Source organism: Talpa europaea (assembly GCF_964194135.1).
Source record: "Talpa europaea genome assembly, chromosome: 2".
Taxonomy (NCBI): Eukaryota; Metazoa; Chordata; class Mammalia; order Eulipotyphla; family Talpidae; genus Talpa; species Talpa europaea.
Genome location: NC_140068.1, coordinates 109,389,463 through 109,416,766, shown reverse-complemented (window position 1 = coordinate 109,416,766; position 27,304 = coordinate 109,389,463). Strand labels below are relative to the sequence as shown.

General features: G+C 52.1%; 3 protein-coding genes across 4 annotated transcripts in view; 2 read left to right on the top strand and 1 right to left on the bottom strand.

The window, feature by feature from the left end:
* LOC311188230 (class I histocompatibility antigen, Gogo-OKO alpha chain-like) overlaps window positions 1-27,304 on the top strand; it is a gene marked incomplete at both ends in the record, with an annotated part of 867,329 nt that overhangs the window by 615,388 nt on the left and 224,637 nt on the right. The window lies entirely within an intron of this gene.
* On the top strand, window positions 1,062-3,352 carry TCF19 (transcription factor 19; the record flags this gene model as incomplete). The annotated part of the gene is made up of 3 exons (XM_084228993.1): window positions 1,062-1,299; window positions 2,306-2,858; window positions 3,112-3,352. The coding sequence occupies 3 exons, from the start codon at window positions 1,062-1,064 to the stop codon at window positions 3,350-3,352; spliced, it is 1,032 nt and encodes a 343-aa protein (XP_084085119.1).
* Window positions 5,293-10,876, bottom strand: POU5F1 (POU class 5 homeobox 1; the record flags this gene model as incomplete). 2 transcript variants are annotated; one of them, XM_084228990.1, is made up of 5 exons in its annotated part: window positions 5,293-5,581; window positions 5,716-5,874; window positions 6,197-6,327; window positions 6,644-6,764; window positions 10,445-10,876. In XM_084228990.1, the coding sequence occupies 5 exons, from the start codon at window positions 10,874-10,876 to the stop codon at window positions 5,315-5,317; spliced, it is 1,110 nt and encodes a 369-aa protein (XP_084085116.1). In that variant the 3' UTR covers window positions 5,293-5,314. The 2 variants fall into 2 exon arrangements, with proteins under 2 accessions (XP_084085116.1, XP_084085117.1); XM_084228991.1 differs by having other exon boundaries at window positions 10,472-10,876.

Here is a 27,304-nt window from a genome sequence, read left to right as displayed (position 1 = left end):
GGCGGCTCCGCCCAACTCCGGGAACCCGGGAAAAATTGTGAGCTAATCAGAAAAGGCGGAAGTTCCCACCCCAGCGCGTCGCCCAATGGGACGGCGGCGAGCAACTGATGTGACCAATCAGGTACGGCACGGGGGGCGGGCTCGCTCCGCGCCAAGTTCGACCCGGGCATTTCGAAGGCGGGGTCGAGGCTGCCCGCGCGCTGAGGCTGCGCCCCTGCTGGTCCGGCTGCCTTGCTGTCAAACAGACGCGGGAGCGCCGGCCGGGCCTGAGTCCGAGCGGTCCGGGCCGCCGCCCCGGTTGGCACTGCTGGCCGAGGAGACCACTCCGAGACTTCACTGCGCGGTAGATCCGGGGCTGGGCCGGGGTCGGGAGGGAAAAGGCTGGGTTTACCTCGCACGATGCCCGGGAGCTCTTTCTCCTGGTTTTATCCCACGTAGAAGTCAGGAAGCAGGAGCTTAGATTCGCTTTGTTGGAGAACGTAGGGACTCGTTTGCATTGCCTTTGGAGGGGTGACAGTGGATTCGCTTCCCGCGATTCAAGCCGACTAGTTATGAGTGAGGGATTGGCCGGAAAAGACCGGAAGGTTACACTAGTTGGATAAGCAGATTTGACAGGAAGAAGCGTCTTTTTTCCAAATTACATTGCGTGACAAGTTAGTATTGCACAGAAGCAGAGCCCCCTACCCACCCCTACAGTTTATACTTACCCAGAAGCTGCCTAATGTGTTGCTGTCTTGCACAGATTGAAGGCTCCCGAGTATATGGCGTTCTGAGGACCCGGTTCGTTTAAGGTGTTCGTTTTTACACTGCGCCCCTGGGCCTTCCCCGAATTTATTTTTCCGTTGTAAAGCTGCTTGACACCAATTTTGCGTCGTGTGGTTTGGCTCCTTGCACTCTGAATTCTCACTACTGAGGGAGTGTGCTCAAAGCTGAAATTGCACAAAGCACAACTCAAGTTTGCATCGGATGGAAAGTGAACTTAAGCCACAGTGCATGGTGCTGGACTGGGAAAAGTGATGGACCAGTGAAGTGGAAGAGGTGGTGCGTCACGGCCACCGCCCATGCTGCCCTGCTTCCAGCTGCTGCGCATAGGGGGCGGCAAGGGCGGTGATCTCTACACCTTCCACCCGCCAAACAGAGCTGGGTGCACCTATCGCTTGGGCTGCAGGGCCGACCTGTGCGATGTGGTCCTGCGGCCCCAGCGGGAGTCTGGTCTCATCTCCGGAGTCCATGCGGAGCTGCATGCTGAGCGAAGGGGCGATGACTGGAGGGTCAGCGTGGAGGACCATAGCAGCCAAGGTGAGCAGTGAGCAGAGCAGCCTTGCGCCCGGATAGCTGCAGTTCTGAAAATGATTAAGGGGCTCCACAGGGCCCTAGACTCCCTAGCAGCTTGGGTGTACAATTGTAACGCAGATCTCCATCTCCCTACCCAAAGCGCCGTGTGACCTCTGTACTTGGGCTGATGTTTAATGGTCCCTGTTTATCTCATACAGGGCCTGGGGTATCATCGGGTAAGTATGGAGGCTGGGGTGGAGAAGAGTTCTAGAGTCCTTGGGAACCAAACTCAGACTTGACTCAGTTTCCAGCTTTGCTGAGGGACCTTGTTCCTGTCTGCAGGCAGTTATATGTGGAATTGTGTTTCATGGTCTGGGCAAGTATCTTACTCCCTGACTAGGACAGTTAACAGTCAGCCTCAGAAGACCTGGGTTCACATCAGAGGTTTGCCACAGGCCCCAGGTGAAACCTCAGGCCTATCACTTCACCAGATAAAATCTAAGGCTTTATAAAGTCTGTTTGGGGATTGTTGTGATAACTGGAGTATCCAGCATCCATTTGGTGCTTGCTATAATGAACCAGGCACTGATTTAAAGTACTTTGAATATTGGCGAACATGAGCATGATCCCCATTTTACAGACAAGATAAATTAGGCACGAAGTGGCCTATCTTGTCTGGGGTTAAGTGGTAGAACTACGATGTGAACCCAGATAATCTGAGCTATGCTGATGGCTGTTGAGTTGGATCCAGGTGAAGAATGTCAAAAAATTGGACCTCAGCAGGGTCCAAGGTAACAGAAGAAATGATTTCCTGCCAAAGTGCCCTAAGGGCTGGGGGCATAAGAAAACTAAAAGTGTTCTTAACTCTGCAAGGAGCTTGGGATATGTCACCTGCTGAGGGGCTTTGAATGTGAGAAATTGGTAACAGGAGTGAAGTTCTTTCCCATTTCCCCCAGAAATTCAAGTGAGTTCATATTTCTTTTCTCCTAACTTGTTAATCTTTTTTTCTTTCTGGTCCCGCCATCAACAGGGACCTTGGTCAATAATGTTCGACTCCCAAAAGGTCACAGGCTAGAGTTGAGTGATGGTGACCTTCTGACCTTTGGCCCTGAAGGACCCCCAGCAACCAGCCCCTCAGAGTTCTACTTCATGTTTCAGCAAGTTCGAGTCAAACCGCAGGATTTTGCTGCCATTACCATCCCACGGTCTAGGGAAGGAACTGGGGCTGGTTTCCAGCCCATGCTACCACCCCAGGGGGCTCCACAAAGGCCCCTCAGCACCCTCTCCCTTGCCCCCAAAGCCTCACTGATCCTCAACTCCATTGGCAGCCTAAGCAAGCTCCAGCCCCAGCCCCTCACCTTCTCCCGGAGTGGAAGTGGGCCACAGAGCCAGCCTGTACCCACTCCTCCGGGGGACACTGGGACCACTCCTTCTGCCCCACCCCCAAGGAATCGGAGGAAATCAGTTCACCGAGTGTTACCAGAACTGGATGATGAGAGAGAGGCTCCAGAGAGCCCCCCACCAGCCCTTGTAGAGCCAAGGAAGAAACTCCGTTTAGAGAAAGCCCCACTGATATCCGGTGGGTAAGTAGAGCTTCATCTCTGTATCTCACTGCCTTCTGTTTTTAGAGACTGGCTGGGAGGTGGCTGTCTTTTGAGGGGATAAGGATGTGAGATGGACAGAGGTAGCACAGGAGGTGCTGGAATGACGAGGCCTGGGATAACTCTGCTAGCCTGCCTCACCAGCAGTCTGGTGGTGTTTCACTGATTGTTCAGGGGCAGGTTCTAGGCTTCTGTAAGTTTCCAGTGACCCTGGTTTTTGTGTCACTTTCTTCAGAAATCGACGTGGGCGACCTCGGAAGCACCCAGTGAGCATCCCCATGGCTTCCCCAGCAGTTGGGGTTGGGGAGCCCTGTGCAGCCCCTTATTGCTGCTTACCCCAAGAAGAGACAGTAGCCTGGGTTCAGTGTGATGGTTGTGATGACTGGTTCCATGTGGCCTGTGTTGGCTGCAGTATCCAAGCTGCCAGGGAGGCCAACTTCCAGTGCCTAGGGTGTCACGCTGGCATCCAAACCTAAGGCCCACTACCAAGTCAGAGGACAGAGCTAGTGACCTCCAGGCCACGGGTGAAGGTGAACCATGGGATGCCAATGAGTCCTAAGAAATGCCCTCTTCTTCCCTTGCCTCCCCAGGAGGGAATGACTACAAGGCAAAGACCCATTGCTATGGACGTCGACTCAAGGCCTAGGGAAGGCACTCATGGGCACTGCGACAGAAGAAATGGTTTCCTGCCAAAGACCTTGCTGTTCCCAGGAGGTTGCCACTGAGCTGGAAATTCCTAGTTACAAGCTGTAGGTCCTTGTTGTCATTTGGACACTACAATGTCTGGCCAGAGCACCATCAATGCAGAGGCCACACCTGGGAGGATGTAAGCCCCTGATGAACACAAGAAAACCTGGACACAGCATCAAAACTGCCCTGGGGAAATCCTGCCCTCAACTATGACTACAACCTGGCTTTTCTAGCTTTGCTTTTGTTTCCAAATAAAGAGCCAGCAGCTTTATTCACACCTAGGTATTTACTTTCTGTGGGCCTGATACTCTCTTGAGAGAATGGACTTGGTGAGGTATTAGTAAGGAAATGGGCAGATGAAGCAGACAAGGCAGAGAAACACGCAACAGCTCATTGTACACATATATGGAGTGAGCCAGAGGTGGGAGACCGGAAAATGGATTGGGTAATGGAGGAAAACAGACCCACTGCCATTAAAATAAAGCAGCTGAGACTTGGGTCACGTTTATGAGAATGACAAAACTAATTTTACTAGTACTACCAGCCAGGAGAAAATCTGGTCAGCCAATTAAAACAGATGCTGACCCAGCCCAGTGTGGGCCAACCTAGCCCATCCTTGAACCTCACCTCTCCAGTCACAAATCGTACACCACTGTCCTTCCTTACTAAGAAAGTCTTATCTAGACCTATTTTTTTTTTAAGTTATTTATACATACCAGAATTGGGATACAGGCCAGAGGTGTGGGGGATGAGAAGATTGACCAGAGACAGAGTTGGGAACAGAACAGGTGGATCTACTGAAATACACTGCTGAGGGGAGCAGCAGGCGAGGCAGGAGAGGCCTGCTGCACCATGTGCATAGCTCCCAGGCCGGGGATCGAACTCATGCTACAGAGGCTACAGACAGCTTCATAGTGCTGGGTCTTAACCCCTTGCGCCACCAGGGAGGCCCCTATCTAGACCTATTACAAGCTACATGATCACCAACCCCCTCCCACCCCTACCTAGACTTACCCAACCCAAGTCTTTTTTTCACATCCAGACACAACTCCAGAGCCAGGACTAGAATATGGGGGTTTGCTGAGTCAATCATGGACAAGGAAGGCAAAATCAGAAACCAAACGGGCCCTGGTATCAAGAAAGCAGAAGGTGGAGTTTCTGGCATTAGTGCTTTCCAAAAAAAAAAACACGAGTATTTAAAGACTTGATTTCTTAGCAAAGCCAGAGGGCTTCCAGTGGAAACGGGAAAACAAAGACCAGCTCCTCATAGGGCATGGGCCATACATACAGTAACTGCACCTGTGGGCGTTGAACTCAAATTTCCCCAGAACCTCACGTTACAGACCCTAAGAACTAGCTCACATCTATAAGGATCTTTGACAAAGAAAGGGGTTCCAGTCCCAGATCTCCCTCTGACACTGTGATTTTTAGCAGGATTTCTGGGTCACTCAGTCTCCCCCTTACCTTCAGTAACCAAAGGATAAACCAGTCAAAAATATCCACCCACTGTGTCCCAGGCTTCTTTATTTAAGAACAAAGTGATAGTGATGTGGGGATTAAAATCAAGAACTTCACCTTCCCTCCAACAAGGTCCCCCAAACTCCCTGCCCCACACCCTTTGTGTTCCCAATTCCTTTTTTTAGTGAATGAAAACGTTATCCCCAGAGCCCTGGTATAAACCCCAGGGTTTCTTTTCTCTAGCTCTCCCCTTTCTCTGCCCCCCACATTCTTGGGAAGGGGCAGGCACCTCAATTTGAATGCATGGGAGAGCCCAGAGTGGTGACAGACACAGAGGGAAAGGCTTCACCCTCAGGGAAAGGGACTGAGGAATACAGTGTAGTGAAGTGAGGGCTCCCATAGCCTGGGGTACCAAAATGGGGCCCTGGTGCCAGAGGAAAGGCTACTGGTCCTCCTGAGAAAGGAGACCCAGTAGCCTCAAAATCCTCTCGTTGCGAATAGTCACTGCTTGATCGCTTTCCCTTCTGGCGACGGTTGCAGAACCACACTCGGACCACCTGGAATGAGGGATGCAAGGGAGAGGGGCGCTTTTGCACAGAAGCTCCGGGCGGTGGGTCTGGCCTGGCTTGGCCATTTCACCCAATGCTAGGGAAATGGGTGTGGGGGCTGGGAAGGAGACGGGGGCACTCACATCCTTCTCGAGTCCGAGCTGCTGGGCGATGTGGCTGATCTGCTGCAGCGTGGGTTTCGGGCACTGCAGGAACATACTCTCCAGGTTGCCTCTCACTCGGTTCTCAATACTAGTGCGCTTCCTCTTCCGGGCCTGCACGAGGGTCTCTGCCTTGCATATCTAGGTGAGTGGGGAAAGGGTGGGGGGGCGACAAGGCAGGACATGGGAAGGCAGGCTTCGAACATGCTGAGCAACAGCACTAGGGACCAGTGACTCAAGGGGAAGTATGCAAGAGGGCTTTAACTAAAGTATCAGAGCCAGGAGATAAGAAAGAAGGATCCAGAAGGGTAGGTGCTAAGACCAGTGCCTCTGAACCCTCTTCCATAGAACTGAGGAATGATGCACTACTGCCTTCAAATGGGGGAGCTGAAAGCCAGGATGGAAGCAGTGGGAACTGGGGTGTAGGGGGACTCAGTGGACCTGTGCACCCCTCCCTCCTCACCTCTTGTAGGTTTTCATTGTTGTCAGCTTCCTCCACCCACTTCTGTAGCAGGGGCCGCAGCTTACACATGTTCTTGAAACTAAGCTGCAGAGCCTCAAAGCGGCAGATGGTTGTTTGGCTGAACACCTTCCCTGGGGTGTTGCAGGTGTTAAAGAGAAGCAGGTAAGGCAGCAGACAGGGTCCTGGTAACCCCAAGTCCCAGGACCTCACCACTCTTCTGCTCACAAGATCCCACACCAGGGTCCCACTTCTTCCCAAGGGGAACTCAAGGCCCAAGTACTTGTCTCCCTCCCTCTCTACCCTCTTTATGGGTGAGGGCAGGGTCTTCCCATGAATCCCCTCCCCCTGTTCCCTCCCTGAGGAAGGTAGGCCCAAGGTCAGGACTGTTCCTTCCAGGGGATGTGGTGGTTGCGTTCGATAAGTTGGAACATGCTAAGGGGGACCCACCAAAGAGAACCCCCAGGGTAAGCCCCACATCGGCCTGGGTGTATCCCAGGGTGATCCTCTTCTGTTTCAGCAGCTTGGCAAATTGCTCAAGTTCTTTCTGTAGAGCTTTGATGTCCTGGGACTGCAGTGAAAATGACAGAGGCCGTGTAAGAACGTAAACACACTGGAATGGCGTGTTTCCCATTTGGGAGCACCTGACTTGTGACCCCAAGCGATGGTCAGTGGGAATATCCATCTCCAGGCTGCCCACCTAACACCCAGAAGTAACCTAGGGGCCTCCCTGGTGGCGCAAGCAGTTAAGCATGAGCACTATGCAGCCATCGCAGCACAACCTTGATCCCTGACCAGGGAGCTACCCACATGGCACAGAAGACCTCTCCTGTCTCTCCCGCTGCTCCCCTCAGCAGTGTTTCCAGTGATCTGCCTATTCTGCTCCCCGATGTCTCTAGTGGATCCTCTCACCCCGCACATCTCTGGCCTGCTCCCCAGCTCTTATATGCATAAAATAAATCTTTAAAAAAAAAAAGAGGGCCTCTCTGGTGGCGCAACGGTTAAGTGCTGGGCTGCAAAGCTGCCCGCAGCCTCTGCAGCGATCCCCGGCCGCGGCGAGGGTCCCACATGGCACGCAGACCTCTCCTGTCTGCCCGCTGCTCCCCTCAGCAGTGTGCTTTGTCAGTCTGCCTGTTCTGTTCTCCACTCTGATGAATTCTCTCACCCTCCCGCGCTTCTGACTGTACCCAGTGCTTGTATAAATAAATAAATAAATCTTAAAAAAAAAAAAAAAAAAGAACCTATATCCAAATATCACCCCAGAAATGAGCCCATGGGGATCGGCAGAGCGCTGTGCCAGGTGGGCAGACCCTGTCCCATGAGAACTCCAGTCAGGAAAAGAAGGGTGCTCCAGCCCATCTGTTCATTCACCAAAAAAGGGCATTTACCAAGTTGCAAAAAAGAAGTATATTTATCAATTAACAGCAAAAAGCTTTTTCATTTCAAATATTACCCAAAGTGTGAGGGAGTTTTGAAGCTAGAGAACCAACAATACTAGTCACTCTAAATTTGCTCAATTCAATACTGTCCTCCTCAGCTTGCTTGTGCCCCAGCATGCAAATATATACACAAATAGTCTACAGAGATAGGGTCATGGCCTCACACTGCCCCAGCATGCAAATATATATACAAATAGTCTACAGAGGTAGGGTCAAGGCCTCCCTGGTAACACAAGGGATTAAGTCTCAGCACTATAAAGCAATCCTCAGCCAGGGAGCTGACCCACATGGCACAGCAGACTTCTCCTGTCCTCTCCTGTCTCGCCTGCTGCTCCCCTCAGCAGTGTATTTCCATGAATCCACCCGTTCTCCTCCCCACTCTATCTAGTGAATCCTCTTCACCCTCCCTGCACCTTTGACCTACACCCCAGCTCTTTTATGCATAGATAAATCTTTTTTTTTTAAAAAAAGGGTCATAAGAGGTGGCAATAAAGTGCTTTGCATATAGTTGGTGCAATGCTTAAAACTGATTATCCCTGATTTTCACTGTTAACCACTGAGGATATTTACATCCTCATCAGTCACTGTGCCTCCCTGTGCACAGACAGCTACACACAGTAGACAAAAAGGCTTGTGGAGTTTTCGTTCAGACATGGAATTATCCATTATGCTAGTAGGTTTAAGAGCTATGGGAAAAGTGAAGCAAGGTAGTGATAACAGGGAATGGGGTGATTTGTATTTAAAATTTCAATACAGAAAATGAAGGCAACATTTTGCAAATTTATCCCCTAAAGTGTTATCTATGTAAGGAAATCAGCGAGTTACACTTCGGTATGTTACAACTTATACACCAAATTAGTGATAATTTTGAATAAAGTTAGAGGTGATGTTTGAGCAAAGGGAAGAAGCAATATGGAAAGGTCTTGGCGGGTCCCCAGTAAGAGCAAGGCCAGCTCTGCTGGAGCAGGGGGAGTAGGCTGGGGAAAGGAGAGCGGGAGGAGCTGGTGAGGCAGGAGCTGAGCAAGGAGCTTCTGCAGATGTTGCAGTGATTTTCTTACTCAGTGAAACGGGGAGTTGCTGAGGGATTTTGTGGAATGCAATGATCTGGATTCACACATTTTAAAATGTTCTCTTCAGCTGACATGTTGACCACAATTTAGGGAGCCAACTGGAATAATCCAGGCCTAAATGATGTAGGCTGGGACCAGGCAGCATTTGTAAATGATCAAATAAGGCTATGTTTCCAAGGTAAAGATAACACTTTCCAAAGGATTGGATGTAGGATTTGAAAGGAGGGAGGGTGACTGCTTTGGGACTTGGGCTACTGAGTGATGGATGGGGTGGAGCCGCTCGGGGAGCTATCTAAGGAGGTAGAAAATGTGATAGTATATAGTGTCAGTCACGTCTATGGGTCTTTTAAACTCCTGGGCGTAAGAGGGGAAGACAGATAGATAGGGCACTTGTTGTCAGAGCCCCGGGGCACGACAAGGAAGGCCAGAGACCAAGGGCACAGAAAAGGCAGCCCGGCCTTGGTGCCATCCTGCAAACCTTAAAGGGGTACTGCAAAGTGTGATCGATCACATCAAATTCCAAGAGGCTAATTTCCATTCCCAATTTCTGCTCAACCAATGTCTCAAACCTATAAATAAATTCCTCGGTTGTCCCCTACTCGGCATTACCAAATTCCAATTTGGGGATATAAACAAGGTAAACCCCAGTTCAAATCTTAGCTTCATCATTAAGCAGTTAAGACCCATGAAATAGGCCAACAATACCTCCCTAGGAGATTTTGTGCAGGTTAATGAGGTAATGATGTAGAAACCCAACACACAGTCAGGCACTTAGGAAATGGACCACAATTGGCAGCCATTATTATTCAAGACTCAGCCATCACCTCCTAGGAAGAGTCAAGGGCTACTTGGTCAGTCAAAACCACTCACACCTCCTTCTGTGAAGTCTAAAGTCTTAGTACTTGATCTCTAATTGCTTGCACTTGTCTCTAGGAGGACTGAAAGACACATCCTTAAAAGTCCCCAGCCCTAGTGGACTCAAGACGATCCCTTAGCAGAGGCCACCTTGAGGAATGGCCTGGACCCGACTTTTTCCATCCTTCTTCCCCACCCCCCAACCCGTTCACAACCTAAGGAAATATGGCTGAAATCGGTACCCCGGCTCTTGACAAGGGGTGCCAAGGGTGTGCACTGAACACTGGGGAGATTCACTGGCACCAAGGCAGAGGTCAAGGGAAGACAAGCCCTAAACTTGTCAGCAGATAAACCCAACTCCACAGGCGCCCAAAAAGTAACTATTAGAAATCAGTCACATTTAAAAAAAAAAAGAAACAGTCACACCCTGGACTTTCAGGAACAATAAGTTGGGATAAGCACTGTTTTTACCCTGAGGCCATTCTTCACCCTAAGGCCAAGATCATAGCTGATAAAGATCAAATTTTCAATGAGGGTCGGGGTGGAAGGGGTTCAGACCCCAAACTGGGCCTGGTGCTGGGCTGATACTGAATGAGGGGACCCTTGGTCAGGCCTAGGGAGCGAAGGGGACCTACTTTACAAGGACGGGTGGAAAGCAAGTTTAGCCCCAGTCACCTTCCTATTGCCCCAGGCGGCCCTGCCCACGCCTGTGTTTCTCCGGTTCCCACCTTACCCCTGCCCTCAGGACTGCCTTGGGTTTTTTCGGTTGCCACACGCTCCTTTTTACCTGGGGTGTCCCTGTGCTGCTCCCTTCCCAGGTTCTAGGTCTAGGCGGCTGCAGGCGACCACTTCCCCAGCCTCCCATCCCCCTCCTGCCAGCCCGCCACCCCCTGCGCCCCTTGAGGTGCACTTGCCTCCTCTGAGTTTTGCTCCAGCTTCTCCTTCTCCAGCTTCACAGCAACGGAGGGGGCAGCACCGGGCTCCGGGGAAGCCCCCTCGGAGTTGCTCTCCACTCCGGCTCCTGCCTCAACCTCGGGCTGAGGGGTCTCCAGGCTGCCTTGGGGCACGAGCCCCACTCCAACCTGAGGTCCGCAATACGCCATCCCTCCGCAGAAGTCGTAGGGAGTGGGGCACGGGGGAATCCCCCACACCTCAGCGCCTGGCCCAACCCCCGGCCCAATTCCTGACCCACCAGGAGGGCCTTGGAAGCTCAGCCAGGCCCGAGGGTCAACCCAGCCTTGCTCAGGCCCTCCTGGCCCATCGCCTCCACCACCCGGCGGGGGCGAGAAGGCGAAGTCAGAGGTTAGGTGTCCCGCCATGGGGAAGGAAGGCGCCCCAAGCCGGGGGCCCGGTAAAAGAAGGGCTCTCCAAGGGACTGCTCAACACCTCTCTCCCTCCCCAATCCCACCCACTAGCCTTGACCTCAGGCCCCGCCCTCTGGATGGGTGGAGGAGAGGGCGGTGGGGGTGGGAGAAACTGAGGCGAAGGGTGTTTGCCTAGTGGTGGAAGTTTTATCTGTGGAAGGGGAAGGCCTGGAGCTCAACTGGGCTCCTCTCTGGGGCCAGGCCTCAGCCCCTAAGGCCCTTGTCACAAGTGCCCCTGGTCCTTCTCTTCCAACTTCCAACAAGTTGCCTGGCCCTCTTCCTGGCTCTGCACACCTCAGAGCTGTCTGGGCAGTCTGGGACAGCTCCTGTAGGTTCTGCAGGATCCCGGGTGTTTGACCCCTCTCCAAAGACCCTACCACCCCACAGCTCCTCAAATTCATATTGTGTCTGTGCCAAGTACAGCTGGGCTAGCTTCCTTAACAACCACCCTTTGTGCCTCCAAGACAGGAACCTAGATATTTACAACTGGTTACTGGCCAGATTCAGTTACCCCAAAGCAGCAGAGGCCCAGCACCCATCTCCCAGCCAAGTAAACTCTACCCCATCTCCAGGGGCAGATTGCCAGACAAGGTTTCTCTTCCATATCCTTGAAGGCCTTGCTCTTTGGAGCCCCCTCACCTACCAGATTGCTAACTTCCCCCTTACAGGAGCCAGGAGCTGGACAGACTGAGCCCGACTTCTTCAAGCATTGCCAGACAGAGGAATCAGCGCCCCCCACTGTGGACCTGCATTTCAGGTTCCTAGCCCCCCACTTCAGGGACCAGTATATCTAGTACCTCGCAGGCCTTTTCTCCCTCCCCCACCTCCCCTGCCGGGATCTCTAGCCCCCAGGTGGAGAAAGTCTAGGAAGGAGAAAAAAAATATCTGACTTCAGGTTCAAAGAGGATTGGGAGGGACTGGGGGAAGGGGCAGGACAATGGCCTTGGCTGGACAATCCCAGTCCCCAGAGGGGGCAGCTCTAACCCTAAACAAGTGCTCAACCCTTGAATGGGCCTGGATGGCTCCCCTGGGGACAGCTTCCTGCCCCTCAACACCCTCCACCCCAACCCAATCCCCTCACACAGAATCCCCCTCAGTGTGGCTAAAAGAGCTCCAGCAACACCTCCCCCTCTTAAGTCCCCCTCAAAGACTGGGCCTCAGACAGGGCCCCCGCTGGGAATCAGGTATCCCGCTCCCCTTCCTCTGGAGGACTTGGCGTCCAGCCTTACCATCCACCCCTCCCCCAGCACCCCCTGGCCAAAAGGATGCACTTGTTTGGGGGGGCTGGCAGAAAGAAGCAGAGGAGGTACAGAAGGGTTTGGAGAGGGGGTGCAGGAAGCCTGCCCTAAGCTCTCCCACCAAGCCTATTTTTCTGGGCCTATCCTGAGTGTCCTCAGGGCTCAGCTCACACTGCTGGCTTAACTCTCTACACTTTGCAAAAGAATAGCTCTCAGAGTGCTGGCCTGCAAGCGGTGATGTTTGTCTGCTCCCACAACTTGCCCTAAATAGGCGCTTCTGGGGAGCTCCTGGGGGGCTCTTGACCTGAGTCCTGAACCTGTGATGCTCGGGTTTGGGCCCTTCTGACTGTGCCGGCTGCTTCACCTTGCCTGTACCTGTGAGTCTGGAGCCCGTTGCTTTCCCCTTTGAACCTATCACACAGCCCGTTTCTGTGCCCATCTGTGGGTTTTTTGTGGGTAACTAACTCGAAACAAGCATTTCTTTTCCTGCATCCCCCTCCGTGTCCACTAAGCTTGCATTTCAGCACTTGACAGAGGTCTGTTCAAATCCAAGGGATAGGAGAGCTGGATTCACCTCTAAGCCACTCATTTCCCAAAGGTCAATAGATGAAGGGGCCTGGTGGGGGTGGGGAGCTGTGCTCTGGACAGTAGGAGCCCCTCCCCAGCCATGCCCCCACCCAGGACAGAGCCATCAGGGCACCTTTGTCATGCATCTATCTGCTGTCTGCCATGAAGACAGCCTCCGGAGTGGGGGAGGGGCAGACCTAGGAAATCTCTAACCCCAGAGCTCTGGCTTGCTATCCTCCAGGCTCCCAGAAACCCTTCTCCGTGCCAGTCCAGAGAACCTGCTGCCCCTGTCTTCCCAGTGGCTCCGAGGACATCTTTACCAATTTCCCCACCCAACATCAGCCTTTTGTTTTTTGGACTACAATTTCTAGTTGCACTAAGTAATATGTTTTTGGTGGAAGCAAGAGGCCCTTTGCGGAGAGAGCCAAAGGAGGGGTGGGCGCGTGGGTCCCCAGTGAGACCTCTGAGCCAGGTCAGTCCTGTGCTTGCCTGTGTCCCAGAACTTTATTTTTTTTTAACACTTATTTTTTTTTAAAGATTTATTTTTATTTATTTATTTATGCAAGCACTGGGAACAGTCAGAAGCCCGGGAGGGTGAGAGAATTCACCAGAGCCAGAGCGAGGAGCAGAGCAGGCAGAAGGACCGAGGTATACTGCCGAGGGGAGCAGCGGGCGGCAGGAGAGGTCTGCGCACCATGTGGGACCCTCCTCCTGTGGCCAGGGAGCAGCCGGGGATCGAACCAGAACTGCAGAGCCTGCGGGCAGCCTCGCAACCCAGCGCTCAACCGCTGCGCCACCGGGGAGACCCAACACTTATTTATTTATGTACACAAGAGCTGGGGTACACACCAGAGGTGTGGGGCATGAGAGGATTCACCAGAGACAGAGTGGGGAACAGAAAAGGCAGATTGACCAAAGTACATTGCTGAGGGGAGCAGTGGGCTAGTCAGGAGAGGTCTGCTGCGCCATGTGGGTAGCTCCCTCGGTGGGGATCGAACTCGTGCTACAGTGGCTGCAGACTGCATCATAGGTTGTGTCTTAACCCCTTGCGCCACCAGGGAGGCCCCCGACCCCAAACTTTAATGGCAAGTTCAGTGTGGATGTTAGGGAGAAAATGATGTCCTAAAGCTATTCCATACAGGCTTTGTGGACTCCACCCCATAACATGGAGAGCAGCTCTGGGCTGGCAATGGCTGAGACCTGCTCCCCTTCCCCTTCTCTTGCTCCTCTTGGGCCTGAAAGGTAGGCAGCTTCACTTCTGCCCAAGCCAGCTTTGACCCAGCCCATGTTGTTGGCCACCTGGACAGTGGAAGCATGGTTGAGTCCTCAGACCTGGCTCCTCGAATCTTCTATGATCTCCTGGGTCTTAGAGAGTCACTAAAAAACCTCAAGACCCCAAAACCAGTTTAGGATTGAGCTCACAAATTTGCCATATAAATGTTTATTTATTTTTTACATCATTGTTCATTTTTAAACAACATTCCCCACCCCATATACATCTTTATTATAGTGCAATATCAAGGCCATTCACAAAGAAAAGTGCTAGTGACTGGTTACAAAGCAGGCCTGAGATCCACGGAGAGCAGGAGAGCTCACACTCCACTCCACCCCGCCCCACCCCCACCCCCAGCTCAAAGAAGTGCAATGGGGGCCTTGCTGCTGTCCTCACGGGGCCTGGGCACGCTGTGTGGCTGGAAAGCCAGCTGAAAGGGCTCCATGGGACCAAGGGACGCTCCCTCCACAGCAGGGAATCAGGCCACTTCTGACTTCGGGTTCTGTCAATCTGAAGGCAAAGAAAGGGAAAGAATGGAGACGGCCGAGGAGAGGAGGGTTTAGGTTTGGCCCAGATTGGGAAATTATCTTCCTTAATCTCACTGCGTTCTAGTGCTCACTGTAACCCCGCACCCCTGCTAGACAAAAGACCCAGATCTCTCCCGCAGTCTGCAAACTGTACTTCTCCCCAGTCCAGACATCCTTACCTCAAATGGAGGAGTCTGGCATCTAATTGTAGTCTGTGGGGAGACAGAGGTGAGAGTTTGAGTTGGGGAAGCAGGGAGGAGCCTGAACAAACCAAGTCTGTACAGCAGACAGGGCAGGTTCTGGCCCTGAATCCAACTCCCCAGCTGCTGGCACTGCCCCCCATGCCTCGGTTTTCTCACTTAACAAAGAGGTATTGGACTAAAGGAATTCTTATTTTCCTTCCAAACTGGACATGAACTTGCTACCTCACCCCATCCACCCTCCTATCTACCCTTGCACTTACTTGACATAGGAATATAGATTTCCCCCTGTGCACCTGTGAGGAGAAATTGGGGTTGGGAGGGTGGGGAAGGAGGCACACAGTGAGATGCTGGCCCAGGCTTTTCCAAACCCACCTCCCACCTCTAAGCAGCCTTCCTGGGAAATCGAGTGGGTTTTCCCCTAAGGTGTAATCAAGACACGCAGGAGGAGTTTGGGGCCAGTTTTGACTTGTGCTCAATGCTTGGGAGCTTATAGGAAATACACTCCAGGAAGTAAAACTAATCATGAAAAACAGATGAGAGAGAGAGGTGTGAAGGAGACAACCCAGGCCAAAGGCTAGAGAGGAAGCGGAAACCCTAACCTGTCCTTACCCTTCACATTCCCTCGGTTGCTTTTTAAATCTCTGGGACCAGAAGCTGCTCAGGCGGGTGTCATACCTGCCATCCTGCCCTGCTTCCACTTCTTCCAGAGGAAGGTGACTGCAGCTCCCACAGTGACCACTACAGAAGCCACGAGCCCGCAGAGGATCCAGAGCGGGATCTGCTTTGAACTGGAAGGCTCTGAAAGATAAGGATATGTGAGTGGCTGACAGACCAGTGGATGCCCCCCCTTTCCCTGGGCCACCCTGGCTGCTCATCTCAGGCCCCCCCCACAGAGCCCCCTCTTGGACCAGGAGCTCAGCCAGGCCAATCAGCTTCTGCTCACGTCAAAGGGCAACTCAGTGGGCTCCTGGTTCTGAGTATTCTCACCCCCCACCCCGGGAGCACCCCCCAGGGATTCAGGTTCAAAGGCAGTCCATCTTTCAACAAGCTGAGGGATAGAAGCCAAAGCCCATATATTGGAAGGGGCTCCTTACTAGGCTCTGTAGAGGGTCGCTAATGGGACAGAGACCCTAAAGACCTTCCAGACCAAAGGAGACTTGCCGCCTCCAGTCTTGCCACACTACCATGACCCTCCACACCAGGCCCAGATGCCACACAGGTGCTATTTATACTGCAGTCTTGGTGACTTAGTCACACATTTCCATGCCCTTGAGTGCCACGCCTGGGTCAGAACTTGAACACCAAGTTGAGAAAGGGCTAACCAAATTTGTGTGAAAGAAGCAGAAGGGGGCAACCCTGGTGGTGCAGGGTTAGTCTCAGCACTATCAAGCTATTGCCAGCTATTGGCATGAGTTTGATCCCCGGCCAGGGAGCTGACCCACATGGCACAGCAGACCTCTCCTGTCTCACCTGCTGCTCCCCTCAGCAGTGTGTTTCAGTGGATCCATCTGTTCTGCTCCCCACTCTATCTCTGGTGAATCCTCTCACACACCCCCGTGCCTCTCGACTACCCCCCAGTTCTTGTATGCATAAATAAATCAAATAAATCTTAAAAAAAAAAAAAAAAGAAAGAAAGAAGTAGCAGGTTAGGCCAATCAGAGAAGGAATGTGCTGGCAATGGATACAGGTAACGCCATGGAGATTCTGAGGCTGGCTGAGGCCTGCCCTCCCACTGTCCCATGATGCCCTCAGCCTCTCTACCTTCCCCACTGCTCAGTCCCACGCACCTATCACTGCTATCTCAGGCCGGAGCCCTGCCCCAGCTTCTAGGTATTTCGGGAGAGGGTAGAGGCAGCTCTTGCTCAGAAATGACTGCTCCTTTGCTGTCTCCCCCTCTGCAGTTCGGCCTTGTCCTGGGCTGCTTTTGCTGGAATTGAAAGACTCCAGTGTGCTGAGAAGGAAGTCCTGGCCATCATAGCTGTACTGCCAGTGTCCCAGGCTGTTCTGGTTCCCCGGCAACTCGCAGACCACCTTGGCCTTCAGGGTGTGAGACTCTGAAATGCCAAAGCATCAGAACTCCAGTTAGAGGAGGGCAAAACAGCTGCCTTCCCCACCTCCACCCCACTTCCCCAAATGCCTGGAATTCCCTTCTCCACTGATAAAGCCTCACTCATTCTCCAAGACCTCTCTTCTCCCTCATGCACATCCCCAGCAAAGTCATGCTGCACCCCACCCTCCAGCCCCTGCAGAAAGTGGCTCCCTCCTGCACTCCCAGCATGTATGGCTCATGGTTAGCTATATTCCGCACCACAATGAGCCCCTCGAAGGCACAGGTTCCAACATAGCATCCTGTTGGAATGTCTGAGCCAAGGCCACTGTTGTATAGTTGAACCTCTCTAAGCCTCACTTTTCTGAGTTTTACAGATAATAATAGTCCTCAGCTTTAAGATAAAGATCACAGGTGAGGACCTCCCCGGTGGCGCAGTGGTTGAGCGCTGGGTTGCGAAGCTGCCCGCAGCCTCTGCGGCGCCGGTTCGATCCCCGGCTGCTCCCTGGCCACCAGAGGAGGGTCCCACATGGTGCGCAGACCTCTCCTGCCGCCCGCTGCTCCCCTCAGCAGTGTACTTCGGTCCTTCTACCTGTTCTGCTCCCTGCTCTGGCTCTGGTGAATTCTCTCACCCTCCTGCGCTTCTGACTGTACCCAGTGCATGTATAAACAAACAAACAAACTAACTAAATAAATAAATAAAGCATGCCTCTATTTAAAAAAAAAAAAAAAAAAAGATCACAGGTGATAACACATGCCAGTGTCAATGTAAAACCTGCCCATAAGAATTCAAGAACTGGGCCTCCCCGGTGGCGGAGCGGTTGAGCGCTGGGTTGCGAAGCTGCGCGCGGCCTCTGCGGCGCCGGTTCGATCCCCGGCTGCTCCCCGGCCACCAGAGGAGGGTCCCACATGGCGCGCAGACCTCTCCTGCCGCCCGCTGCTCCCCTCAGCAGTGTACTTCAGTCCTTCTGCCTGCTCTGCTCCCCGCTCTGGCTCTGGTGAATTCTCTCACCCTCCCGCGCTTCTGACTGTACCCAGTGCATGTATAAACAAACAAACAAAAAAAAAAAACAGCAAACAAATAAATAAAGCATGCCTCTATTTAAAAAAAAAAAAAAAATTCAAGAACTCATAGCTGCTATTGTATGTCTCTTATTGCTATTGTATGTCTTTTATTGACACAACAAACAGTGCTTACAAGACCCTCAGATGTCTGCTAAATGAGCAAGAAAAAAAATAATGTAGGTGAGAAATATACTCCACTTGGAATCCTGACAGGGTTTTCTGGGTTCCTATAAGTACCATCGGGGAGGCACTGTGTCAGAAAAAGACTAGTTAGGGGCCTCCCTGATGGCCTGCAGGTTAAGTCTCAGAGCTACCATCACAAAGGCCCACTCTGAGGGCCTGAGTTCAGGACCTGAGTTCGATACTCTATCAGGGAGGTGACCCACACGGCGCAGCAGACCTCTCCTGTCTCGCCCACTGCTCCCCTCAGCAATGTATTTCAGTCAGTCCGCCTGTTCTGCTCCCCACTCTGTCTCTGGTCAATCCTCTTGCCACCACCCCCAGCACCTCTGGCCTAGTTCTTCTACATAAAAATAAATATTTTTTAAAATATAAAAAAACTAGTTATTTCCCAGACCCCAGATTTGAAAACATTGACTATGATTTTTTTCAATTGATGAGATGGCTTGAAAGCCCAGACACAACAGGAAATGCTCTAGCCCGATATCCTGAGTGGGGGGTGGGGGGGTCTTTTTTTTAAAAAAAGATTTATTTTTATTTGTTTATGCATACAAGAACTGGGGTGTGAGCCATATGTATAGGGGGTAAGAAGATTCACCAGAGACAGAGTGGGGAGCAGAACAGGTGGATCTACAGAAATACACTGCTTAGGGGAGCAGAGGGCAAGACAGGAGAGATCTGCTGTGCCATGTGGGCCAGCTCCCTGGCCAGTCAGGGACTGAACTCACCAGGCATTGAACTGGTGCTGCAGTGGCTGGCAATAGCTTGATAGCACTGAGACTTTAACCTCTGCACCACCAGGGAGGCCTGTGAGGGGGAGACTTATACTTGTGTCCTACCCTTTTCAATACCCAATAACCAACATCCAGTCTTTTTGGCAACTGAGTATATAACAGGGTTGGAGTCAGGGATGAAATCCCCCAGACAGAAGGAAGAAAAGAAGTCAGACTCTCAGTGCAGGGGGGCACTTCCAGAGTCCCCAGCATAAAGCCTGGCTCTGGGCCTAAGGAACACTGGCCGGCCTACGAGGAACACCAGGCTCCCTATCCCGCCTCACCCATCACCTTGGCTCTGGTTGTGCTGCTCCATGATGCTCCTGAGAATGATGACAAGGTACTGGGCTCGGGCCTTTAGTCTGAAAACGAGCTTCTCCCAAGCTTCCGGGTTCTTGGACTGGGCCCAGGGTGCCCGGGGCTCTGCCCATCTGCCCCTTTTGCAGCACCACAGGAAAGGCTGGTCATCCAAGTAGCCTGAGAATTCATAAGGGGCTTGCCCAGGGCTGGGCTGCGAAAGAGCAATGAAGTCATAGCGCATAGAATGGGTTGCTGAGGGGAGAAAAAGATGGCAGGGTTATCTCCTCCATCAAGGGATATGATCCCACCAGATTCCTGCAAGAAGGCAAAGACTGTTTTTTGGACACCCAAAGGGTGGGTCAGGGGAATGGGGAGGGAAACTCAGGTTTCCCTGTGGGATCTCACAGTTTTCAATAGTAGCGGCTCCAGTATGAGACGCCCGCACCTCACCTCACTGCTGAGGGGAGGAGCGGGCGAGGCAGGAGAGGTCTGCTGCACCATGAGGGTAGCTCCCTGGCCAGCCAGAGATTGAACTCGCCAGGGATTGAATTTGTGCCGCAGTGGCTGGCGGCTGCATCCACCAATGTCCTACCTCAAATTCAACACAGGCCAGCTGAGCATATGCTCATAGTCCCCACCGTCGGCCAACCTTGCCCTTATCCTACATTCCTGGAAGGCAACACTGTCCAATCCACCTGCTTACTTGAGCAAGGGCTGAGGAGTGGTGGGAAGACGACCCTGATGCCTGGGAGCTTCTGGAGCAGCACCAGGAAGCTTTCCTAGTAGCCACGGCACAAAATGGGTCACAGACCACAAATATGGTGGTCAAATATAATCTGCACAGTGATGAACAAAAGGAGTACAATGGGGTAGGCTCACATGTCGGGGCAAGGTGGATCATACAGCCTGAATTCTCGGGTATGTGATATGCCTCTGTCCTCTCCAACTGACCCTCCTGAATGGCAAGCCCCACTTATTCAGGGCATCATGAATATTCAGTGCCCACTTGATCCCTTTCAATCTCACGTCACACAACCATGTGCCACTTATCTATGTGGAACATGTCTCCCAGAGGCTAACTTACTTATCTATAAGTAACGCATGTGCTCCTTCTAGCCCATTTGTTTTCTTTCTAGCACAACTGGCTATTTCCAAACAATCAGCAAGAAGCTTGCCACAGGTGTTACCCTAGACTGCTGCCTCCCTCTGCACCTCCCAGTTTCAATTACCAAGCCAGGTCCTCCACTAACCCCCCCAAACCCCCCACCCCCCGCCCCATTTCTCTGTCCTGCACATTTTTCTCTGCCTCCACCAGGCAACCTATAGCATGGGTTGCTTGGATTATACTCAGTCTTCCCATCAGATTTCTCGCCCTTCAGTTTTAACCACTTAAAAACTATCCTCTTTGATATCATCAGAGTGATGTATTCAGAAACACATCTGTCTGCACAGCATTCTGCTGCTCCTTCAAGGTTGACCTTTGTCCCAGGAGGACATCCCAGCCCCTGACAGGCTGACTTCTCCGCCCTCATCTACGGCCACTCCCTGCCTTCTCAGCCCTGGGGGAACAGGAATGTCTGAGCAACTGTGATCCCGGCTGCTGTTCCATCTCCCTGTGCCTTCCTGAGGCTTCCACTCTCTCTCTTCTCCCTTCTCCTGTAAACCCTTCTCCTGGCCTCAAACCATCTACCAGCTGCTGTACCCCTTTATTTCAGAGATGACCTCTGACCCTAAGAATTGTGGCTAATTCACAACTCCCCTATCCCCCCATACCTACCTCTGTATGTCCCTAACAGGCTGCCCCTTTTCTTGTTGAAATTGAATTCCTGGGGGGCCTCCCAGGTGGTGCATGGGGGCAACCTATGCAGCTGTCCGCAGCCTCTGCAGCACGAGTTCATTCCCTAGCAGCCGGCCGGGAAGCAGCCACATGGCTTGCCCGATGCAACCCTCAGCGATGTGCTTTGGTTGGTCTGCCTGTTCTGTTCCCCACTCTGTCTCTGGTGGGTCCTCTCACCCCCCCACACCTCTGGCCTGTACCCCAGCTCTTATATGCATAAATGAGTAAATCTTAAAAAAAAAAAAAAAAAGAAATTGAATGCCTGGGTCTCACTTGATCCCTTGGTTGTTCTCCTTCAGCCAGCAAAGAAACCCTTTCCTCAGTGCCAGTCCCTCAGAGCTGTAGGAGGGTAAAATGCAGGGTGCCCCAAGCTTGCAGAGCCAAGGGTCACCTGGGTTGTTTCCAGGAATTTCCTCTCCAGAGTTGATCTCAGGAGGGTTGAGTGGGGCCCAAGAATCTGCATTTTGGGAGCCTCCCTTTTAGCCTAGGGGTTAAGTCTGCACTACCACTGCTGGTGGCCTGAATTTGATCCCCTGCCAGGGAGCTAACCCACAAGATACAGCAGACCTCTCCTGCCTCACTCACTGCTCCCCTCAGCAGTGTATTTCAGCAGATCTGCCTATTCTGCTCCCCATTCTTACCACCACCACTCCACCCCAGCATGCACCCCAGTTTTTCTATGCAAAAATAAATGAATAAAATCTAAAAAAAGAAGAAGAAGAATCTGCATTGAGCAAGCACCTCATAAATGGTTCCTTCTAAAAAAAAAAAAAAAGATTTACTTTATTTACTTATGCATAAAAGAACTGGGGTAAAGGCCAAGGTGCTGGGTGTCAGAGTGGATAGGGGTTAATATGAGTATGAGAAGATTCACCAAAAATAGAGTGAGGAGCAGAACAGGCGGATCTACTGAAATATACTGCTGAGGGGAGCAGAGGGCTAGACAAGGAGAGGTCTGCTGGGCCATGTGAGTTAGCTCCCTGGCCTGGGATTAAACTCCTGCTGCAGTGGCTGGTGATAGCTTGATAGGTCTGAGACTTAAGCCCTACACCACCAGGGAGGGCCCTGGATTGATTTTTTTTTTTAAAGATTTGACTGAAATACACTGCTGAAGGGAGCAGCGGGTTAGTCAGGAAAGGTCTGCTGTGCCATATGGGTAGCTCCCTGGCGGGAGATCAAACTCGCACTGCAGCGGCTGCAGACAGCTTCATAGGTTTCCTCTTAACCACTTGTGCCACCAAAGAGGCCTGATTTTTTTTTTTTCTTTAAGTAAACAGTAAGACCAATCATCTCAGAATAGCATCACAAAGAGAGCTAAGGCCCTCCAACACCCTTCCCCACAAATAGTACTGTCAGGTGGCTACCCTGCTTTTTAAACAAAAGATGAGCTTCTACTGTTATGTTTCCTCAGATCTTACTATGGTCTTGGCCTCAGCATGATGCTGATCTGACAGGTCACCAGCCACCTCTAAATGTTAAATCCACCCACCCTTTCCTGGCCTGGGCTCTCAGCAGCCTGTGACCCTGGGTTTCTTTCCCTCCTGTCACTGTTCAGTTTGGAGCTGACTCCTCTCCTCAAGCCTCCCTACCTAGCTCCACTCCTATAATTTTCTGGGTCACTTGCTCAAGCCCTGTCTTCTGCTCATTTTACAAGTTCTGGCTGGAGAAAACCCGTCACCCCTGAACCTCTACTCACCTTGTGCTTGCAGCTCCCACCTTCTCTCCTCCACACTGATCCTCAAGGGGGCTTTTCCAAACACAAGTGCCATTGTTTTACTGCTCTGTCTGAGATCATTCCATAAGCCTCTCCCCATTGCCTTCAGAAACACCCAATTTCTAGGCCTGCTCCTGTGTGACAGGTCCTTGCCCGGGATTCAGACCTGGTTTGACATCCCTCACTTACTGACATAGCAGGAACATTAAGTAAGGGACATTACATGACTTCTACGCCTCCCTCTCCATCCTTAGCCTGGGTAAATGAGATCTACCATGGATGGAGATGGCTGGGATTCAGGAGTTTATGTTAAAATATACCTGGAGAGGGGGCCTCCCTGGTGGCACAAGTGGTTAAGCAAAGCATTGTGGAACTATCAGCAGCAACTGCAGCATGAGTTTGATCCCCGGCCAGGGAACTGACCCACATGGTGCAGCAGACCTCTCCTGTCTCACCTGCTGCTACCCTCAGCAATGTATTTCAGTCAGTCTGCCTTTTCTGCTCCCCACTCTGTCTCTGGTGAATCTTCTCACCCCCCACATCTCTGGCCCACTTCTTGCATGCATAAATAAATAAATAAATATTAAATATATATATACCTGGGCCTCCCCTGGTGGCGCAGCGGTTGAGCGCTGGGCTGCGAAGCTGCCCACAGCCTCTGCAGCGCCCGTTCGATCCCCGGCCACTCGCGAGGGTCCCACATGGAGCGACAGACCTCTCCTGTCTCTCCCGCTGCTCCCCTCAGCAGTGTGTTTCGTCCGTCTGCCTGTTCTGCTCCCTGCTCTGGCTCTGGTGAATTCTCTCACCCTCCCGTGCTTCTGACTGTACCCAGTGCTGTTATAAATAAATAAATAAATCTTTAAAAAAAAAAAAAAATATATATATATACACCTGGAGAGGGCCTCCCTGGTGGCGCAGAGGGTTAAAGCACAGCACTGTGAAGCTATCCGCAGCCACTGAAACACAGTTGGATCCCTGGCCCACCAGGGAGCTACCCACATGGTGCAGCAGACCTCTCCTATCTCACCTGTTGCTCCCCTCAACAGTGTATTTCAGTGGATCCACCTGTTCTGTTCCTCACTCTGTCTCTGGTGAATCCTCTCACCACCTCTCCCCCCCCCCACCTCTGGCCTGTGCCCCAGTTCTTGTATGCATAAATAAATAAATCTTTAAAAAAAAAAGAGATGGTACTCCTGCTCAGGTAAGTTCTGAGTCAGCTGTGTCTTCCCACCTGTCCTCCCATCACTGAATGTCAGCCACCTCCTCTCCAGTCTTTCTGCGCCTCCAGAGATAGAACCCACTCTTCTTTGGGAACCCTAAGACCCTATACATTCTGCTGTGACAGCATTTGTAACATTCTATGCACTGATCTGCACGATAAAATTTGTTGTTGTTTACCAGCCCAATACTGGTAAAAGATCTGATCCTATTCATCTTTCATCCCTCACATCCTAAGCAGGAAGTAGCTAATCAGGGAGGGGTTGTGGGGTGAGTTGGGTGGGGTGTAAAAACCAAACTGATAAAAAATTAACTTTCTCTGTTCCTTCCTATCATGCTATTCTGAAAGGCAACAGGTCTCCGTGCAAACTCACCCCTCACCAGCCTCATCTCTCAGCCTTGGCAGCCTCCTCTCCCTGGTCCTCCCTGGTTTGGCTCCCTCATAAAGGCCACAGTTGGGGTATCGTGGAGGGGTCTGCACAAGCAGGCCCCCACGAGTAGAGGGCCCAGAGGCACCACTGGCCTCTGGCGGTGGGGATGGGCGCCTGGCTGGAGGCAGGGAGGGCAAGTCTCTCTGGCTGTAGGGCTTCGGGGCTGGGGGGCTGCAGGGGGGTGGCGTGGCGATCAGCAGGCCTGGAAGGTGGAGCGGGACCCCGCACACCCGTCGCCCCGCACTCACTGGCCTGGTTTCCCGAACCAGCCGCCCCGAAGAAACTCAGCAGCAGGACGAGCGGGCCCTCGGGCCAGGGGCCCAGCATGTCGCCCGGGCCCCGCATCAGCCACAGGCCGCACCCCGACCGCGCAGGCAGAGCGCCCCGGGCCTCGCCGGCCGCGCGTCCGGAGAGGCTCCCATTGGGCGGGAGCCGCTGGGGAGGCGGCCTTTCCCTCCCCTTGAACCCCATTGGGCTAAATCTACAGGGGCGGGTCTGGCCACCGCAGACTGGAAGCGCCGTTTTGGTCCAAACTTGACTTCGGGCCTCTGGGCTTGAGTTCTTCCTGCGTCGCTTTCAGATTAGGGCCCTTCTCATGTTCAGGCCTCACCACGCCAGTTCAGTATTATGTTTTCAAAAATCTGCTCTCGTGTCTGATTTCCTAGCTCTGACTAGCCCAGCTTACAAATCAGGGTCATTGCAAGACTGTCTTTTTTTTTTTTTTTTTAAAGATTTTATTTATTTATTTATACAAGCACTGGGTACAGTCAGAAGGGCGGGAGGGTGAGAGAACTCACCAGAGTCAGAGCGGGGAGCAGAGCAGGCAGAAGGACCGAAGTACACTGCTGAGGGGAGCAGCGGGCGGCAGGAGAGGTCTGCGCGCCATGCGGGACCCTCCTCCGGTGGCCGGGGATTGAAACCGCACTTTAGAGGCTGCGGGTAGCTTCACAGCCCAGCACTCAACCCCTGGGCCACCAAGGGAGGGCCTGCTTTTAACCTTTTACGTGTGGCATTAAGTGCATTCACGCTGTTGCGCAACCGTCACTAAGGAGCATTTGATGTGTATGCAATTTATTTATTTTTTTTTTATAGAGGCATGCTTTTATTTATTTATTTATTTTATTTGTTTGTTTTGTTTATACATGCACTGGGTACAGTCAGAAGCGCGGGAGGGTGAGAGAATTCACCAGAGTCAGAGTGGGGAGCAGAGCAGGCAGAAGGACTGAAGTACACTGCTGAGGGGAGCAGCGGGTGGCAGGAGAGGTCTGCGCACCATGTGGGATCCTCCTCCGGTGGCCGGGGAGCAGCTGGGGATCGAACCGGCGTCGCAGAGGCCGCGGGCAGCTTCGCAACCCAGCGCTCAACGGCTGCGCCACCGGGGAGGCCCTGTGTATGCAATTTAAATTACTAAAGTCATCCGGGCTTCTTGTTACAGGTGAACAACTCGAACTGCCATAAAAGTTAACAAGTGGCTGCTCTCACCGTCAGGAGGCGACCGTGCGAGGGACTGTCTGCTTCGTGCCCTCCACTGTGTCTTTGATACGTGCCCATATTCAAATGCCTAAGCATTTTGTTTTGTGCTCCATTTTGTTTTGTGCTCTCTCACGGATAGACTAATACTATTCGCAGTATTCTGCAGCGCATGCACTTCTCTTTCTAAATGCAGGTTAAACTCGTTCCTGATAATGCAAGTAGTCCATACTGTGGATGTATCAGCATGTGTCTAGTCTTCGCTTTTTTTTAATTTTTTTTTTTAAGATTTATTTATTTATGCATTCAGGAACTGAGGTGTAAGCTAGAGGTGCAGGGGAGGGGGTGGTCAAAGGATTCACCAGAGAGAGTGAGAAGCAGAACAGACAGATATACTGAAATACACTGCTGAGGGGAGCAGTGGGTGAGAGAGGAGCCGTCTCCTGCGCCATGTGGGTTGTTCCCTTGCTGGCAGGGATCTGGGATTTAACTCCTCCTGCAGTGGCTGGACATATCTTGATAGCACCATGCTGTCTTTAACCCCTGTACCACCAGGGAGGCCCCACTTTAAAAAATTTTTTTTTCTTTTTTTTAAAGATTTATTTATTTATGCATACAAGAGCTGGGGGTACAGGCCAGAGGTGCTGGGAGAGGGTGTGTGTGAGAGGATTCACCAGAGACAGAGTGGGTAACAAACAGGCAGACTGATGAAATACACTGCTGAGGGAAGCAGTGGGCCATACAGGAGAGGTCTGCTGCATTTATGTGGGCTGCTCCCTGACTGGCCAGGGATCAAACTCCTGCCGCAGGGGATGCAGATTCCCTCTTAGAGCAACCCCTTGGGCCACCAGGGAGGCCCTAAAAAGATTTATTTATGCATACAAGACCTGGGGTCTGGGGGTAAGGGCGTGAGAGGATTCACCAGAGACAGAGTGGGGAGCAGAACAGGCAGACTGATTGAAATACACTGCTGAGGGGAGCAGTGGGTAAGACAGGAGAGGTCTGCTGCCATATGTGGGTTAGCTCCCTGGCCTGGGATGGAACTCAGGCCTTCAGGGTGATGTTGCTGAGACTTAATCCCTCCACAAGCAGGGAGGCACTAGTTGTCACTTTTTTTTTTTAAGGTTTATTTATTTATGCATACAAGAACTGGGGTACAAGCCAGAGGCATGGGGTGAGAAAGGACCCACTAGAGACAGAGTGGGGAACAGAACAGGCAGATTGACTGAAATACACTGCTGAGGGGAGCAACAGGAGAGACAGGAGAGATCTGCTGCGCCATGTGGGTAGCTCCCTGGCCAGCCGGGAATCGAACCTGCGCTACAGAGGCTGCAGACAGCTTCATAGTGCTGCACTCAACCCACTGTGCCACCGGGAGGCCCTAATTTTTACTCTTGATGGGCATTTGGGTGGTTTCTAGTTCAAAATTACAAATAAAGCCAAAAACAAACATCCTTATGTATCTTAACTCCAAGTTTATTTCTCTAGAGGTATCCCACCTGCACTGCTGGGTTGGTCGGGTGGGGGAGGGGGGTGGTAT